Source organism: Pelophylax lessonae (assembly GCF_965119305.1).
Source record: "Pelophylax lessonae genome assembly, chromosome: 11".
Lineage (NCBI taxonomy): Eukaryota > Metazoa > Chordata > Amphibia > Anura > Ranidae > Pelophylax > Pelophylax lessonae.
The window spans coordinates 230,047,634-230,067,776 of record NC_138778.1 but is presented as its reverse complement, the minus strand read 5'-3'; the positions used below and the strand labels follow the sequence as shown (position 1 = coordinate 230,067,776).

At 45.4% G+C, this 20,143-nt stretch overlaps 1 protein-coding gene across 1 annotated transcript in view; it reads left to right on the top strand.

Moving 5' to 3' along the window:
* The window catches only part of PREX1 (phosphatidylinositol-3,4,5-trisphosphate dependent Rac exchange factor 1), a 362,103-nt gene that overhangs the window by 135,575 nt on the left and 206,385 nt on the right, over positions 1–20,143 (top strand). Inside the window, exon 6 of the mRNA XM_082271747.1 lies at positions 17,021–17,182. Within this exon, the coding sequence (XP_082127873.1) occupies positions 17,021–17,182 (162 nt within the window). The remainder of the gene's footprint in view (positions 1–17,020; positions 17,183–20,143) is intronic.

The window sequence follows — 20,143 nt, the reverse complement described above, 5'->3', positions numbered from 1 at the left end:
CATAGCTGAGCCCCCAGTGTGGTCACCCCTCTTCTTCTCCCGGTCAAAGCTGAGCCCCCAGTGTGGTCACCCCTCTTCTTCCACCATGTCATAGCTGAGCCCCCAGTGTGGTCACCCCTCTTCTTCCACCATGTCATAGCTGAGCCCCCAGTGTGGTCACCCCTCTTCTTCCACCATGTCATAGCTGAGCCCCCAGTGTGGTCACCCCCTCTTCTTCCACCATGTCATAGCTGAGCCCCCAGTGTTGTCACCCCTCTTCTTCCACCATGTCATAGCTGAGCCCCCAGTGTGGTCACCCCTCTTCTTACACCATGTCATAGCTGAGCCCCCAGTGTGGTCACCCCCTCTTCTTCCACCATGTCATAGCTGAGCCCCCAGTGTTGTCACCCCTCTCCTTCCACCATGTCATAGCTGAGCCTTCAGTGTGGTCACCCCCCAGTGTGGTCACCCCTCTTCTTCCACCATGTCAAAGCTTAGCCCCCAGTGTGGTCACCCCCTCTTCTTCCACCATGTCATAGCTGAGCCCCCAGTGTTGTCACCCCTCTCCTTCCACCATGTCATAGCTGAGCCCCCAGTGTGGTCACCCCCCAGTGTGGTCACCCCTCTTCTTCCACCATGTCATAGCTGAGCCCCCAGTGTGGTCACCCCTCTTCTTACACCATGTCATAGCTGAGCCCCCAGTGTGGTCACCCCCTCTTCTTCCACCATGTCATAGCTGAGCCCCCAGTGTGGTCACCCCTCTTCTTACACCATGTCATAGCTGAGCCCCCAGTGTGGTCACCCCCTCTTCTTCCACCATGTCATAGCTGAGCCCCCAGTGTTGTCACCCCTCTCCTTCCACCATGTCATAGCTGAGCCTTCAGTGTGGTCACCCCCCAGTGTGGTCACCCCTCTTCTTCCACCATGTCATAGCTGAGCCCCCAGTGTGGTCACCCCTCTTCTTACACCATGTCATAGCTGAGCCCACAGTGTGGTCACCCCCTCTTCTTCCACCATGTCATAGCTGAGCCCCCAGTGTGGTCACCCCTCTTCTCCCACCATGTCATAGCTGAGCCCCCAGTGTGGTCACCCCTCTCCTTCCACCATGTCATAGCTGAGCCTTCAGTGTGGTCACCCCCCAGTGTGGTCACCCCTCTTCTTCCACCATGTCATAGCTGAGCCCCCAGTGTGGTCACCCCTCTTCTTCCACCATGTCAAAGCTGAGCCCCCAGTGTGGTCACCCCTCTTCTTCCACCATGTCATAGCTGAGCCTCCAGTGTGGTCACCCCTCTTCTTCCACCATGTCATAGCTGAGCCCCCAGTGTGGTCACCCCTCTTCTTCCACCATGTCATAGCTGAGCCCCCAGTGTGGTCACCCCTCTCCTTCCACCATGTCATAGCTGAGCCCCCAGTGTGGTCACCCCTCTTCTTCCACCATGTCATAGCTGAGCCCCCAGTGTGGTCACCCCTCTTCTTCCACCATGTCATAGCTGGGCCCCCAGTGTGGTCACCCTTCTTCTCCCACCATGTCATAGCTGAGCCTCCAGTGTGGTCACCCCTCTTCTTCCACCATGTCATAGCTGAGCCCCCAGTGTGGTCACCCCTCTTCTTCCACCATGTCATAGCTGAGCCCCCAGTGTGGTCACCCCTCTTCTTCCACCATGTCATAGCTGAGCCCTCAGTGTGGTCACCCCTCTTCTTCCACCATGTCATAGCTGAGCCCCCAGTGTGGTCACCCCTCTCCTTCCACCATGTCATTGCTGAGCCCCCAGTGTGGTCACCCCTCTTCTTCCACCATGTCATAGCTGTACCCCCAGTGTGGTCACCCCTCTTCTTCCACCATGTCATTGCTGAGCCCCCAGTGTGGTCACCCCTCTTCTCCCACCATGTCATAGCTGAGCCCCCAGTGTGGTCACCCCTCTTCTTCCACCATGTCATAGCTGAGCCCCCAGTGTGGTCACCCCTCTTCTTCCACCATGTCATAGCTGAGCCCCCAGTGTGGTCACCCCTCTTCTTCCACCATGTCATAGCTGTACCCCCAGTGTGGTCACCCCTCTTCTTCCACCATGTCATAGCTGAGCCCCCAGTGTGGTCACCCCTCTTCTTCCACCATGTCATAGCTGAGCCCCCAGTGTGGTCACCCCTCTTCTTCCACCATGTCATAGCTGAGCCCCCAGTGTGGTCACCCCTCTTCTTCCACCATGTCATAGCTGAGCCCCCAGTGTGGTCACCCCTCTTCTTCCACCATGTCATAGCTGAGCCCCCAGTGTGGTCACCCCTCTTCTTCCACCATGTCATAGCTGAGCCCCCAGTGTGGTCACCCCTCTTCTTCCACCATGTCATAGCTGAGCCCCCAGTGTGGTCACCCCTCTCCTTCCACCATGTCATAGCTGAGCCCCCAGTGTGGTCACCCCTCTCCTTCCACCATGTCATAGCTGAGCCCCCAGTGTGGTCACCCCTCTTCTTCCACCATGTCATAGCTGAGCCCCCAGTGTGGTCACCCCTCTTCTTCCACCATGTCATAGCTGAGCCCCCAGTGTGGTCACCCCTCTCCTTCCACCATGTCATAGCTGAGCCTTCAGTGTGGTCACCCCTCTTCTTCTCCCGGTCAAAGCTGAGCCCCCAGTGTGGTCACCCCTCTTCTTCCACCATGTCATTGCTGAGCCCCCAGTGTGGTCACCCCTCTCCTTCCACCATGTCATAGCTGAGCCCCCAGTGTGGTCACCCCTCTTCTTCCACCATGTCATAGCTGAGCCCCCAGTGTGGTCACCCCTCTTCTTCCACCATGTCATAGCTGAGCCCCTAGTGTGGTCACCCCTCTTCTTCCACCATGTCATAGCTGAGCCCCCAGTGTGGTCACCCCTCTTCTTCCACCATGTCATAGCTGAGCCCCCAGTGTGGTCACCCCTCTTCTTACACCATGTCATAGCTGAGCCCCCAGTGTGGTCACCCCTCTTCTTCCACCAGGTCATAGCTGAGCCCCCAGTGTGGTCACCCCTCTCCTTCCACCATGTCATAGCTGAGCCCCCAGTGTGGTCACCCCTCTTCTTCCACCATGTCATAGCTGAGCCCCCAGTGTGGTCACCCCTCTTCTTCCACCATGTCATAGCTGGGCCCCCAGTGTGGTCACCCTTCTTCTCCCACCATGTCATAGCTGAGCCTCCAGTGTGGTCACCCCTCTTCTTCCACCATGTCATAGCTGAGCCCCCAGTGTGGTCACCCCTCTTCTTCCACCATGTCATAGCTGAGCCCTCAGTGTGGTCACCCCTCTTCTTCCACCATGTCATAGCTGTACCCCCAGTGTGGTCACCCCTCTTCTTCCACCATGTCATTGCTGAGCCCCCAGTGTGGTCACCCCTCTTCTCCCACCATGTCATAGCTGAGCCCCCAGTGTGGTCACCCCTCTTCTTCTCCATGTCATAGCTGAGCCCCCAGTATGGTCACCCCTCTCCTTCCACCATGTCATTGCTGAGCCCCCAGTGTGGTCACCCCTCTTCTTCCACCATGTCATAGCTGAGCCCCCAGTGTGGTCACCCCTCTTCTTCCACCATGTCATAGCTGTACCCCCAGTGTGGTCACCCCTCTTCTTCCACCATGTCATAGCTGAGCCCCCAGTGTGGTCACCCCTCTTCTTCTCCATGTCATAGCTGAGCCCCCAGTGTGGTCACCCCTCTTCTTCCACCATGTCATAGCTGAGCCCCCAGTGTGGTCACCCCTCTTCTTCCACCATGTCATAGCTGAGCCCCCAGTGTGGTCACCCCTCTTCTCCCACCATGTCATAGCTGAGCCCCCAGTGTGGTCACCCCTCTTCTCCCACCATGTCATAGCTCAGCCCCCAGTGTGGTCACCCCTCTTCTCCCACCATGTCATAGCTCAGCCCCCAGTGTGGTCACCCCTCTTCTCCCACCATGTCATTGCTGATCCCCCAGTGTGGTCACCCCTCTTCTTCCACCATGTCATAGCTGAGCCTTCAGTGTGGTCACCCCTCTTCTTCTCCATGTCATAGCTGAGCCCCCAGCGTGGTCACCCCTCTTCTTCCACCATGTCATAGCTGAGCCCCCAGTGTGGTCACCCCTCTTCTCCCACCATGTCATAGCTGAGCCTCCAGTGTGGTCACCCCTATTCTTCCACCATGTCATAGCTGAGCCCCTAGTGTTGAGCGCCCAAAGAGACCGCCTCTCCTGCCTCCCTTGATCCTCTACAAAGAAGAGTTTCACTATATGTCTCCTGTGCCCTCCTTTATCGGCCCCCGGGGGCCCCAGAAGGCCTCTTGTGTAGCAGATTCTGGAGATATTATTTATTTTATAAATAAACCTATTTGCAAAAAAAGGGGGGTGGGAGGGTAAAAACATTACCTAATCCATATATATAACGCAGATCAAGAATAGGGGGGAAGGGAACAAAATGGCCGACTTTCCTGCTACCAAAGGAGGACTAATCACATATAATAAAATATCAAAGTTTATTACAAATTGTCATTAAAAACATATTTGACATAAAAAAACCCAAAAAAAACGTGTCTCTCATTATATGACATACGCCAAACGATACAACAATCACGGTATCTTTGCTGTTTATTCCAAGAGGTCAACGCGTTTCACATTTAGCTTCATCACGACCTTGATATAACTTGGCAGCAAAGAGAATACAGTATGTCCTATATAACAAAAAACATAATATTCAACATTTCCATGCATATAAGAAAACGGACCATAGGCTGTATCACTGTATTGACTTACATAACACCATGGGGGCTCCAGCAACGATGGCGGGACAAAGGCGTTCGAACGATAATGCAGAAAGGGGTACAAATAGCTCCTATAAAAGAGGCATTGGCAAAACGCCCTATATAGGGTCAACAAAGCATAAATACAAGATGAATATTTTAGTGTTATTGAATATAGGCCAACAAAATTGTATATCTACCATTCCTAGGCCATTATCCACTTAGCTACCAATTAGCACAAACAAGGCGATACCAAACACTGTAGCCAAATACTCTTCTCCATCTGGTATTCAATCAACCTAAAAGACCATTATACAAAGAAGTATATAAGTATCCTGATTGGAAGCAATAAATGTAAACCATCCCACAAAGGAGACAATTACATGTAGTTGTGTTGGAGCGTTCCAGCTTCGTAGTTGGCCGATAACCAAGGAGTGGTCTATATATTAGAATAACGATACCATCGCCATCTGCCAACATAAGAGTTCCCCCAATACACCTAAAAAGTATAACAGAAGAAGAACAGTATCTCACAAAAGTAAGTACACCCCTCACATTTCTGTAAATATTTTATTCTATCTTTTCATGTGACAACACTGAAGAAATGACACTTTGCTACAATGTAAAGTAGTGAGTGTACAGCTTGTATAACAGTGTAAATTTGCTGTCCCCTAAAAATAACTCAACACACAGCCATTAATGTCTAAACTGCTGGCAACAAAAGTCAGTACACCCCTAAGGGAAAATGTCAAAATTGGGCCCAAAGTGTCAATATTTTGTGTGGCCGCCATTATTTTCCAGCACTGCCTTAACCCTCTTGGGCATGGAGTTCACCAGAGCTTCACAGGTTGTCACTGGAGTCCTCTTCCCCTCCTCCATGATGACATCACAGAGCTGGTGGATGTTAGAGACCTTGCGCTCCTCCACCTTCTGTTTGAGGATGTCCCACAGATGCTCAATAGGGTTTAGGTCTGGAAACATGCTTGGCCAGTCCATCACCTTTACCCTCAGCTTCTTTAGCAAGGCAGTGGTCATCTTGGAGGTGTTTGGGGTCGTTATGTTGGAATACTGCCCTGCGGCCCAGTCTCTGAAGGGAGGGGATCATGCTCTGCTTCAGTATGTCACAGTACATGTTGGCATTCATGGTTTCCTCAATGAACTGTAGCTCCCCAGTGCCGGCAGCACTCATGCGGCCCCAGACCATGACACTCCCACCACCATGCCTGACTGTAGGCAAGACACACTTGTCTTTGTACTCCTCACCTGGTTGCCCCCACACACGCCTGACACCATCTGACACCAAATAAGTTTATCTTGGTCTCATCAGAGCACAGGAGACGGTTCCAGTAATCCATGTCCTTAGTCTGCTTGTCTTCAGCAAACTGTTTGTGGGCTTTCTTGTGCATCATCTTTAGAAGAGGCTTCCTTCTGAGACGACAGCCATACAGACCAATTTAATGCAGTGTGCGGCGTATGGTCTGAGCACTGACAGGCTGAGAACAGAGGGCTACTACAGAGCAGAATGACGAATCACAGTGTGCAGAGGGCCACTGCATGGCAGAATGACCAATCACAGTTTGCAAAGGGCCACTACGGGGCAGAATGACCAATCACAAAGTGCAAAGGGCCACTACAGAGCAGAATGACCAATCACAGTGTGCAGAGGGCCACTACAGGGCAGAAAGACCAATCACAGTGTGCAGAGGGCCACTACAGGGCAGAATGACCAATCACAGTGTGCAGAGGGCCACTACAGGGCAGAAAGACCAATCACAGTGTGCAGAGGGCCACTACAGAGCAGAATGACCAATCACAGAGTGCAGAGGGCCACTACAGGGCAGAATGACCAATCACAGTGTGCAGAGGGCCACTACAGGGCAGAATGACCAATCACAGTGTGCAGAGGGCCACTACAGGGCAGAATGACCAATCACAGAGTGCAGAGGGCCACTACGGAGCAGAATGACCAATCACAGTGTGCAGAGGGCCACTACGGGGCAGAATGACCAATCACAGGGTGCAGAGGGCCACACATGGCTCCTCGTTCTCTATGGTCCTATCACGTGTATTACCGTTAGCGGTGTCTTTATCCGGAGTCGGGGGAGCTGTGATGCCGCTCTATGCAGTGGTGATGTTGTGTGCTCAGTAAATATTACTCAGCCCAGCTCTGTAGTCAATGACTTCATTCATTCAGTTCTTTACGAGCCTTTCTAGAAAATGTTTTGGCTGCACAGAAAATTGAATGACATTCAGCACAACGAATGTAAATGTTACACAGAACATAAAATAAATCTCTGACATGGAGGGGGATGGGACACATCATTCAAAGGGATTGTTAACGTTGATTTAAACCCAAACCGGATGACATTTATTGTGCTCTGTGTATCATAAACTATTGTCTAGCTGGGGGGGACCCAAAGTTTACAATACAGAACAGGGGAGTGTAATGTGGAGCAGAAGAGTGTAGTGTGTAGTATGGAGCAATGGAGTGTAGTATGGAGCAATGGAGTGTAGTATGGAGCAATGGAGTGTAGTATGGGGCAATGGAGTGTAGTATGGGGCAATGGAGTGTAGTATGGAGCAATGGAGTGTAGTATGGAGCAATGGAGTGTAGTATGGGGCAATGGAGTGTAGTATGGAGCAATGGAGTGTAGTATGGGGCAATGGAGTGTAGTATGGGGCAATGGAGTGTAGTATGGAGCAATGGAGTGTAGTATGGGGCAATGGAGTGTAGTATGGGGCAATGGAGTGTAGTATGGGGCAATGGAGTGTAGTATGGGGCAATGGAGTGTAGTATGGAGCAATGGAGTATAATACGGGGCAGTGGAGTGTAGTATGGAGCAATGGAGTGTAGTATGGAGCAATGGAGTGTAGTATGGGGCAATGGAGTGTAGTATGGGGCAATGGAGTATAATACGGGGCAGTGGAGTGTAGTATGGAGCAATGGAGTGTAGTATGGAGCAATGGAGTGTAGTATGGGGCAATGGAGTGTAGTATGGGGCAATGGAGTGTAGTATGGGGCAATGGAGTGTAGTATGGGGCAATGGAGTGTAGTATGGAGCAATGGAGTGTAGTATGGAGCAATGGAGTGTAGTATGGGGCAATGGAGTGTAGTATGGGGCAATGGAGTGTAGTATGGGGCAATGGAGTGTAGTATGGAGCAATGGAGTGTAGTATGGAGCAATGGAGTGTAGTATGGAGCAATGGAGTGTAGTATGGGGCAATGGAGTGTAGTATGGGGCAATGGAGTGTAGTATGGGGCAATGGAGTGTAGTATGGGGCAATGGAGTGTAGTATGGAGCAATGGAGTGTAGTATGGAGCAATGGAGTGTAGTATGGGGCAATGGAGTGTAGTATGGAGCAATGGAGTGTAGTATGGGGCAATGGAGTGTAGTATGGGGCAATGGAGTGTAGTATGGGGCAATGGAGTGTAGTATGGGGCAATGGAGTGTAGTATGGGGCAATGGAGTGTAGTATGGGGCAATGGAGTGTAGTATGGTGCAATGGAGTGTAGTATGGGGCAATGGAGTGTAGTATGGTGCAATGGAGTGTAGTATGGTGCAATGGAGTGTAGTATGGTGCAATGGAGTGTAGTATGGTGCAATGGAGTGTAGTATGGTGCAATGGAGTGTAGTATGGTGCAATGGAGTGTAGTATGGGGCAATGGAGTGTGGTATGGAGCAATGGAGTATAATACGGGGCAGTGGAGTGTAGTATGGAGCAATGGAGTGTAGTATGGGGCAATGGAGTGTAGTATGGGGCAATGGAGTGTAGTATGGGGCAATGGAGTGTAGTATGGGGCAATGGAGTGTAGTATGGGGCAATGGAGTGTAGTATGGGGCAATGGAGTGTAGTACGGGGCAATGGAGTGTAGTACGGGGCAATGGAGTGTAGTACGGGGCAATGGAGTGTAGTACGGGGCAATGGAGTGTAGTACGGGGCAATGGAGAGCATTATGGAGCAATGGAGTGCAATATGGAGCAATGGAGTGTAGCATGGAGCAATGGAGTGTAGTATGGAGTGTAATATAGAACAATGGAGTGTAGTATGGAGCAAGGGTAGGTAGCATTGAGCTCAAGAGTGTAACATAAAGCAATGGAGTGGATATAGTATGGAGCAATGGAGTGTAGTATGGGGCAATGGAGTGGATGTAGTATGGAACAATGGAGTGTAGTAAGGGGCAATGGAGTGAAGTATGGAGCAAAGGTTGTTAACATTGAGCAGAAGAGTGTAGCATGGAGTAATTGAGTGTAGCAGTGTGCAGTAGATCGTAGCATGGAGCATCAGAACATAGCATAAAGCAGGGAAGTGTAGAATGGAGAAGGGGAGTATAGTATGGAGCAGAGGAGCATAGCATGGAGCGTAGGAGCGCGGCATGGAGCAGCGGGGCAAAGCTTGGAGCATGGAAGCGTTGCATGGAGCAGCAAGGTGCAGCATGAAGCAGAGGGGCACAGCATGGAGCAGGGGAGAGCAGAATGGAGCGGGGAAGCGCAGCATGGAGCAGCACAGCATGGAGCAGGGGAGTGTAGCATGGAGCAGCGCAGCATGGAGCGGGGGGAGCGCAGCATGGAGCAGGGGAGCGTAGCATGGAGCAGGTGAACATAGCATGGAGCAGGGGAGTGTAGCATGGAGCAGGCGGGCGCAGCATGGAGCAGGGGAGTGTAGCATGGAGCAGGGGAGTGTAGCATGGAGCAGGGGAGCGCAGAATGGAGCAGGGGAGCGCAGCATGGAGCAGGGCAGTAGTGATGAATTGCTGATAGTAGCACAATGCTCCAAATCTGAGTGATCTGTACTGCAGACCAACAGCCATGTCTTAGAGAGGCCTGATGAGGTGGACCCTGAAGGGATTGTGTAGGTAGGTCATCTTGAACAAGTGGCTTGTACTGAGCGGCCAGCTTTAGATGGTCAGCTCTTCAGATCACAGTTAGTCGGAGATCTTTGGCCTCCTGTATGGGAATTCTATCTGTTTGTAGCCGGCCTCTCTTATAAATCTTCTCCAGGCTGGCACAGTAAGTGGCAGTTGTTGGCGTAGGATCTGACATGGCGGCCCTGTCTATGGAGGTGTTGTGTTGGGGAAAGGAGTCTCACATTCCTCTCCGCTCTCTCGGGGAGTCTGGAGGCAGCGCTGGGATTCGCTCCGATTTTATTGAAGGCAAAGCCTTTGATGATGTTCCAGCCTCGCTTTTCCTGGATGCTGCATTTGGCCTCTGCCAGCCTTCCAGCATGTACTGAGGAATTCTGCGCTAATCTCTGCTACTGCCTTGCAGGACATGCTGAGAGTTGTAGTTCCCTTGACACTAGTCTGCCTGTTGGTTTGAATCAAATTGGAAGTCACAGGAGAGGGAAGTTGGAAGCTACTACCTTGTAGTCTTCTAGAAACTAGATAACCTCTAGATAATTGCCCTGATTGGCTGGAGATTATAGTTCATCGGTAGGATGATGGGGATTATGATTCATCGGAGTTCATGGGAGTTGTAAAGTTCATTGGTAGGATGAGGGGCATTATATTTCGTCGGTAGGATGATGGGGATTATAGTTCATTGGTAGGATGATGGGGATTATAGTTTATGAGTAGAATGGTGGGGTATATAGTTCTTCGGTAGGATAATGGGCATTATATTTCATTGGTAGGAAGATGGGCATTAGATTTCACCAATAGGATAATGGGCATTATATTTCACTGGTAGGAGGATGGGCATTATATTTCATTGCTAGGATGATGGGCATTATAAATTTTACCGGTATAATGATGGGCATTATATTTCACCGGTAGGATGATAGGCATTATATTTCACCGGTAGGATGATGGGCATTATATTTCACCAGTAGGGGAATGGGCATTATATTTCACTGGTACAATGATGGACATTATATTTCATTGCTAGGATGATGGGAATTATATTTCACCTGTAGGATGATAGGCATTATATTTCACCGGTAGGATGATGGGCATTATATTTCACCAGTAGGGGAATGGGCATTATATTTCACTGGTACAATGATGGGCATTATATTTCCCTGGTAGGATGATGGGCATTATATTTCACCGCTAGGATGATGGGCATTATATTTCATTGGTAGGATGATGGGCATTATATTTCATCGGTAGGATGATGGGAATTATATTTCATTGGTAGGATGATGGGCATTATATTTCATCGGTAGGATGATGGGCATTATATTTCATCGGTAGGATGATGAGCATTATATTTTACCAGTAGAATGATGGGCATTATATTTCATCGGTAGGATGATGGGGATTATAGTTTATCAGTAGGATGGTGGGGTATATAGTTCATCGGTAGGATAATGGGCATTATATTTCATTGGTAGGAAGATGGGCATTATATTTTATTTGTGGGATGATGAGCATTATATTTCACCAGTAGGATGATGGGCATTATATTTCATTACTAGGATGATGGGCATTATATTTCACCAGCAGGGGAAAGGCCATTATATTTCATTGCTAGGATGATGGGCATTATATTTCACCTGTAGGATGATGGGCATAATATTTAATCTGTAGGATGATGGGCATTATATTTCACCGCTAGGATGATGGCCATTATATTTCATTGGAATTATGATGGGAATTATATTTCATCGGTAGGATGATGGGCATTATAATTCATCGGTAGGATGATGGGCACGGTCTACACTTGTCTAAGCAGTATGGTGGTCAGTGCCATCCCTGCCATGTACAGCAGTTTTTATATAAATGTGTTGCCCCTCCAGTGTCTGGTCAGTGTGGCGCCCCTCACAGGACTCCCAGCAATTAGCAGCTCAGCCCTCGCCTGACCGTCCACAATAAAGTCTGAGGCCCGGCACAGGAAATGATTGTTTCTGCTTTAGTTCCACTTTGTAAAATCCACTTACATGGGGTCATGTGCCTTCCTCACACACATTTCATTCACATTTTTCAAATATTTTTATTTATGGTGGAAATTCTGTGTTGGGGGAATTTGTGAAATGCTGAGGGAGGTATGTTCCCGAATTGTCACTTACATATTGTATGCTGGGATTGGTCTCTGTTTTCATTGTGTGATTGTCTAGTAACGTGATTTGTCAGCTGTACATTGTGTCATTGGGGAATTGTATAAAATTGTGGAGTTGTGTAGAATTGTGTGGTTGTGTAGTATTTTACAATGGGAATGTTGTGTAGTAGTGTATGATTGGGGAGTTGTAAAGTACTATTGGGTTTAGTAGAATTGTGTAGTTGTGTAGTATTCTATGTTTGGGAAATTATAATGTTGTGGTTGTATAATATTATATGTTAGGGGAGTTGTATAGTATTGTGTGATTGTGTAGTATTGTGCATTTAGGGAATTGTATAGTATTGTATGTTTGGGTAGTTGTAAAGTATTGTGTGGTTGTATACTATTGCATGTTTGTAGTTATGTGTAGTATTGTTTGATTGTGTAGTATTGCATGTTTGAGGAATTTTATAGTATTGTGTGGTTGGGTACTATTGTATGTTCCATGAATTGTATAGTATTGTGTGGTTGTGTTGTCTTGTATAGTATTGTATGTTTGGGGAGTTTTATAGTATTGTGTGTTTGTGTAATAATGCATGTATGGGTAATGGTATAGTATTGTGTGCTTGTGTAGTATTGTATGTTTGGCGAGTTGTATAGTATTGTGTTATTGTGTAATATTGTATGGGGAATGGTATAGTATTATGTGATTGTGTAGTATTGTATGTTTGGGGAGTTTTATAGTATTGTGTGGTTGTGTAATATTGTATGATTGGGGAGTTGTAAAATATTTTGTTGTGTAGTATTGCGTGCTTGTTTAGTACTGTATGTTTGTAGAGTTGTATAGTATTGTGTGATTGTATAGTATTGTATGTTTGATGAATTGTATAGTATTGTGTGGTTGTGTACTACTGTGTAGTATTGTATGTTTGGGGAGTTTTATAGTATTGTGTGGTTATGTAGTATTGTATGTTTGTAGAGTTGTATAGTATTGTGTTCTGGTGTAGTATTGTATGTTTGGGGAATTGTATAGTATTGTGTGCGTGTGTAGTATTGTATGTTTGCGTAATTGTGAATTATTGCGTGCTTGTTTGGTATAGTATTGTGTGCTTGTTTAGTACTGTATGTTTGTAGAGTTGTATAGTGTTCTGTGCTTGTGTAGTATTGCATGTTTTGGGAATTGTGAATTATTGCGCGCTTGTTTGGTATTGTATGTTTGTGAAATTGTATAGTAGTGTGTGGTTGTATAGTATTGTATGTTTGGGGATTTGTATAGTATTGTATGTTTGGGGATTTGTATAGTATTGTGTACTTGTATAGAATTGTATGTTTGTGAAATTGTATAGTATTGTGTGGTTGTGTAGTATTATATGTTTGTAGAGTTGTATAATATTGTGTTCTTGTGTAGTATTGCCTCTTTGGGGAATTATGTAGTATTGTATGTATGAGGAGATGTAAAGTATTGTGTGCTTGTATAAAAATGTATGTTTGGGGAGTTGTATAGTATTGTGTGCTTGTGTAGTATTGTATGTTTGGTGAATTGTATAGTACGGTGTGGTTGTGTTGTCTTGTATAGTATTGTATGTTTGGGGAGTTTTAAATATTGTGTGCTTGTGTAATAATGTATGTATGGGGAATGGTATAGTATTGTGTGCTTGTGTAATGTATGTTTGTGGAGTTGTATAGTATTATGTGATTGTGTAGTATTGTATGTTTGAGGAGTTATAGTATATTGGGGTTGAGTAGTATTGTATGTTTGCAGAATTGTATATTATTCTGAAGTTGTGTACAATTGAATGTTCCAGGAATTGTATAGTGTTGTGTGGTATTTTATGATCGGGGAGTTGTAAAGTATTTTGTTGTTGTGTAGTATTGTATGTTTGGGGAATTGTATAGTATTGTGTGGTTGTGTAGTTTTGTATGATTGGGGAGTTGTAAAATATTTTGTTGTTGTGTAGTATTGCGTGCTTGTTTAGTACTGTATGTTTGTGAAATTGTATAGTATTGTGTGGTTGTGTAGTATTCCATGTTTGTAGAGTTGTATAGTATTGTGTGATTGTATAGTATTGTATGTTTGATGAATTGTATAGTATTGTGTGGTTGTGTACTACTGTGTAGTATTGTATGTTTGTGGAGTTGTATAGTATTGTGTGGATGTGTAGTATTATATGTTTGTAGAGTTGTATAGTATTGTGGGGTTGTGTAGTACTGCGTAGTATTGTATGTTTGGGGAGTTGTTAAGTATTGTGTGCTTGTGTAGTATTATATGTTTGTATAGTATTGTGTTCTTGTGTAGTATTGCATGTTTGGGGAATTGTATAGTATTGTGTGCTTGTGTAGTATTGTATGTTTGCTTAATTGTGAATTATTGCGTGCTTGTTTGGTATTGTATACTATTGTGTGCTTGTATAGAATTGTATGTTTGTGAAATTGTATAGTATTGTGTAGTTGTGTAGTATTGTATGTTTGTAGAGTTGTTTAGTATTGTGTGCTTGTGTAGTATTGCATGTTTGGGGAATTGTATAGTATTGTGTGCTTGTGTAGTATTGTATGTTTGTGTAATTGTGAATGAATGCATGCTTGTTTGGTATTGTATAGTATTGTGTGCTTGTATAGAATTGAATGTTTGTGAAATTGTATAGTATTGTGTGGTTGTGTAGTATTGTTTGTGTGTGTTTTTATAGTATTGCAGAATTGTATAGTTGTGTGGTATTGTATGTCCGTGGGGTTGTATAGTATTGTATGTTTGTGGGGTTGTATACTGTAGTATTGTGTGTTGGTGTGATGATGTCTTGTCTGATGATGGATGGATGTGTGATTTGTGTATCATAGTGATCAGGGATGTGGGTGGACAATGCGGTGAATTGTGACTCATATAAAGTACAGCACAGAGCACTCCGGAGTCCCCACACTTGTCCTGATCTGACCCCAGTGACTACACACTGTCACACTGTCACACTGTCACACTGTCACACAATGTCTGAGCCGTGGTATACAGAAGCTTGGATTATGGAGGAACCCCCAACTCATCCTTTACATGATCACCCTCATAATCCGGAGGTCTCTGTGACACCACTGACAGCATGGAGACCATGACCGGTCCTCTTTGGGTTGTGTTTAGTTTGGCATTGACCGATCACAGATCCCCCATTCACATTTCACACACCCTGACATTCATTATCTGTAAATCTAAACCCGGGACTCCACTAACATCCCATTCATCTCCTGGAGGGTCTGTGAATGCTTTATCTATACATTCTATATACAGTGCTTTGCGAAAGTATTCGGCCCCCTTGAACTTTGCGACCTTTTGCCACATTTCAGGCTTCAAACATAAAGATATAAAACTGTAATTTTTTGTGCAGAATCAACAAGTGGGACACAATCATGAAGTGGAACGAAATTTATTGGATATTTCAAACTTTTTTAACAAATAAAAAACTGAAAAACTGGGCGTGCAAAATTATTCAGCCCCCTTAAGTTAATACTTTGTAGCGCCACCTTTTGCTGCGATTACAGCTGTAAGTCGCTTGGGGTATGTCTCTATCAGTTTTGCACATCGAGAGGCTGAAATTTTTGCCCATTCCTCCTTGCAAAACAGCTCGAGCTCAGTGAGGTTGGATGGAGAGCGTTTGTGAACAGCAGTTTTCAGTTCTTTCCACAGATTCTCGATTGGATTCAGGTCTGGACTTTGACTTGGCCATTCTAACACCTGGATATGTTTATTTGTGAACCATTCCATTGTAGATTTTGCTTTATGTTTTGGATCATTGTCTTGTTGGAAGACAAATCTCCGTCCCAGTCTCAGGTCTTTTGCAGACTCCATCAGGTTTTCTTCCAGAATGGTCCTGTATTTGGCTCCATCCATCTTCCCATCAATTTTAACCATCTTCCCTGTCCCTGCTGAAGAAAAGCAGGCCCAAACCATGATGCTGCCACCACCATGTTTCACAGTGGGGATGGTGTGTTCAGGGTGATGAGCTGTGTTGCTTTTACGCCAAACATAACGTTTTGCATTGTTGCCAAAAAGTTTGATTTTGGTTTCATCTGAGCAGAGCCCCTTCTTCCACATGTTTGGTGTCTCCCAGGTGGCTTGTGGCAAACTTTAAACGACACTTTTTATGGATATCTTTAAGAAATGGCTTTCTTCTTGCCACTCTTCCATAAAGGGCAGATTTGTGCAGTATATGACTGATTGTTGTCCTATGGACAGAGTCTCCCACCTCAGCTGTAGATCTCTGCAGTTCATCCAGAGTGATCATGGGCCTCTTGGCTGCATCTCTGATCAGTCTTCTCCTTGTATGAGCTGAAAGTTTAGAGGGACGGCCAGGTCTTCGTAGATTTGCAGTGGTCTGATACTCCTTCCATTTCAATATTATCGCTTGCACAGTGCTCCTTGGGATGTTTAAAGCTTGGGAAATCTTTTTGTATCCAAATCCGGCTTTAAACTTCTCCACAACAGTATCTCGGACCTGCCTGGAGTGTTCCTTGTTCTTCATGATGCTCTCTGCGCTTTAAACGGACCTCTGAGACTATCACAGTGCAGGTGCATTTATACGGAGACTTGATTACACACAGGTGGATTCTATTTATCATCATTAGTCATTTAGGTCAACATTGGATCATTCAGAGATCCTCACTGAACTTCTGGAGAGAGTTTGCTGCACTGAAAGTAAAGGGGCTGAATCATTTTTCACGCCCAATTTTTCAGTTTTTTATTTGTTAACAAAGTTTAAAATATCCAATAAATTTCATTCCACTTCATGATTGTGTCCCACTTGTTGTTGATTCTTCACAAAAAAATTACAGTTTTATATCTTTATGTTTGAAGCCTGAAATGTGGCAAAAGGTCGCAAAGTTCAAGGGGGCTGAATACTTTCGCAAGGCACTGTATTATACTGGGAGCCTGGGAGGCCGACCATTATAAATTCTGACCTCAAGGGTGTGGCTGTGCCGAAACTATACTTTATATCCTACCAGTGTCTGCACACATCACTTATACATTGTATATATTATACTGTTGCAGTGGTTGTAGACACAGTAGATCCAGAAATCAATCCAGATGAAATCCCATACAATTCTTGACCCCACTTATCTTCAGAAATCTCAGAATTTGGATGGACTGACCCTGGTGGAGCCCGGTGCTGGGGTGCTGACGGCCCCTCTTGATCTTCCTCTTTGTGGCAGTTTTGGATTAGAGCATGTCGGGGGCACCTGGGTTTGGCCTGGTCACCCCGAACCCCCCTCAGTGTCCAGTATAGGGGAAATGTCCCAAAATGAAGTTCTCCCGATCTCATAGAAATCATCTCCTTATCACATGCTTGTTTCTTCCCCATAGGAGCTGGCAAAGAGGACTCCCACCAAACACCCGGACCACCAAGCTGTCCAGAGCGCCCTGCAGGCCATGAAGACCGTCTGTACCAACATCAATGAAACCAAAAGACAGATGGAGAAGCTGGAGGCCCTGGAGCAACTGCAGTCCCACATCGAGGGCTGGGAGGTGTGTGCGAGCCCCAATCCATCCCCCCATCCCGATCACCCCTCTAAAACATAACCGTCTCCTATATATGGAGAGTAGTGATGTCATATATTGCATGCATTGGTAATAGTATCAATTTATGTGTGTATATATATATATATATATTTTTTATTTTTTAGAGAATAGATGCAGGTACAACTCACCACTCCGCTCCCGACCCACCACCAAGCCACACCCCTTGGTTCCACCCCCTGCACCCCTCCCAGCCCCGCCCTTATTAGAGGATAAATAACCAAGTATCATTTTGTGGAGATAAGAATTTGTATGGAATGTGGTAATGAGAACAAGAAAAAAAGGAAAATAGATCCCTAACAGCCAGCAGCAATAGATCGGCCTGGCAACCATAGATCCACCTAGCAACAATAGATCAGCCGAGAAATAATAGATCCTCCTAGCAACAATGGATCAACCTAGCAAAAATAGATTAGCCTAGCAGCAATATATTCCCCAGTAACAATAGATTCCCCAGCAACAATAGATCCACTTAGCAACAATTGATCAGCCTAGGAACAATAGATCTCCCCAGCAACATTAGATTCACCTAGCAACAACATATCAGCCTTGCAACAATAGATTAGCCTAGCAACAATTTATTCCCCAGTAACAATAGTTTTTCCATCAACAATAGATCCACCTAGCAACAATAGATCAGCCTAGCAACAATAGATCCCCAGAAACAATAGATCCACCTAGCAACAATAGATTCGCCTAGCAAAAATAGATTCATCTAGCAAACAGTAGATCAGCCTAGCAACAATAGATCCTCCCAAAAACAATAGATCCTCCAGCAACAATAGACCTCCCCAGCAACAATAGATCAGCGTAGCAAAAATAGATCCTCTCAACAACAACAGATCCACCAGCAACAATAAATCCTCCAAGCCACAGTAGATCAGCGTAGCAAAAATAGATCCTCCCAACAACAACAGATCCACCAGCAACAATAGATCCCCCAAGAAACAATAGATCAGCGTAGCAAAAATAGATCCCCCCAACAACAACAGATCCACCAGCAACAATAGATCTTCCAAGCAACAATAGATCCTCCCAACAACAATAGATCCCCCAGCAACAACAGATCCACCAGCAACAATAGATCCTCCAAGCAACAATAGATCAGCGTAGCAACAATAGATCCTCCCAACAACAATAGATCCCCCAGCAACAACAGATCCACCAGCAACAATAGATCCTCCAAGCAACAGTAGATCAGCGTAGCAAAAATAGATCCTCCCAACAACAACAGATCCACCAGCAACAATAGATCCCCCAAGAAACAATAGATCAGCGTAGCAAAAATAGATCCTCCCAACAACAATAGATCCCCCAACAACAACAGATCCACCAGCAACAATAAATCTTCCGAGCAACAATAGATCCTCCCAACAACAATAGATCCCCCAGCAACAACAGATCCACCAGCAACAATAGATCCTCCAAGCAACAATAGATCAGCGTAGCAAAAATAGATCCTCCCAACAACAATAGGTCCCCCAGCCACAATAGGACCTCAAAGCAACAATAGATTCTGCAGCAACAATAACCCCCCCCCCCAGCAACGGTAGATGTCCCAGCAGCCATCATCAATACTGTCTGGCAGCCAGAAATGGTAGATCCCCCCCAGCAACACTAGATTCCCAGCCAGCATTAATAGACTCCCCCTATGATAATGGATCCCCCAGCAGCCAGCATCAATAGACCCATCCATTACATACTTTTAGTGCCGGAACTGTGCATTCCCAAAGCTATATATATAGTTTTTTTTTTTTTTATTAAATATTATAGAATAATATATAGCTATAGCTAGATATAGATATACTTTGTGTGTGTGTATATATATATACACATTTATTATATTTTTCAAATATTATAGGATAATATATATATACTGTGTGTGTGTGTGTGTGTGTGTATATATATATATAAGCTAGATATAGATATACTGTGTCTATATATATATATATGTATATATACTCACACACACTGTATATATATATATTGTTATTTATAAAATGAAATAAGAGAAGACGGTTGCAGTAAATGATTTTAGTTGTTCTCTGTGAAGTCAGTTGTTATATAATGGGGGTCGGGGGGGTCGCATACCTCCGGGCAGTGCGGTGTGGGGTCTTCTAGTATTACAGGGTCCCGGCGGTGGTTTGATGCTGATGGATTGTACAGCTGTAGCGGTGATGTTTGCAGCACATGACTGGCGGTGTAATGTCTGCGATTAGCAGTAAACACGTCTCCGCAATGTGACCGGCGCTACGACTGCTGGAGGTGTCGGCCAATCAGAAATGACGGGGCGCACTTTGATCTTTTCTGGTCGCAGGTTCTGTTTTTAGCGCTTAGTAAACTTTTTTTTTTTAAATATAGACTTTTATTGGATCCAGCCATAAAAAACTTCAAAAACAGAATAATAACAAGTGTTAATAAAATAAAATAAAACCTTAAGAACATCAATGGTCCCACACAGCTTGGCCCCAAGAAGTGACCAGTATAACCAGTATAACCAAAATACTGGTATGCCAGCCTAAGAAAATCAATCTATGTTCTATGGGGATAATTGCACACGTCCTAAAAAAAGCCAAATGTGCAGAAGGTTCTATGAAATGTATTCGCTTCACTTTAGCACATATTTTTATTCGTTAAGATATACAGCGGATATTAAAAGTCTACACACCCCGGTAAAATGTCAGATTCTGTGATGTAAAATGAGACAAAGATAAATAATTTCAGAACTTTTTCCACCTTTATTGTTTCCTATTAAACTCAGTTGAACAACAAACTGAAATCTTTTAGGTGGAGGGAAGTAAAAATAAAAAAATAAAATAGTGTGGTTGCATAAGTGTGCACACCCTAGAACTACTACTTTTTTTTTTTTTGAAGCACCTTTTGATGTCATTCCAGACTCCCAGTCTTTTT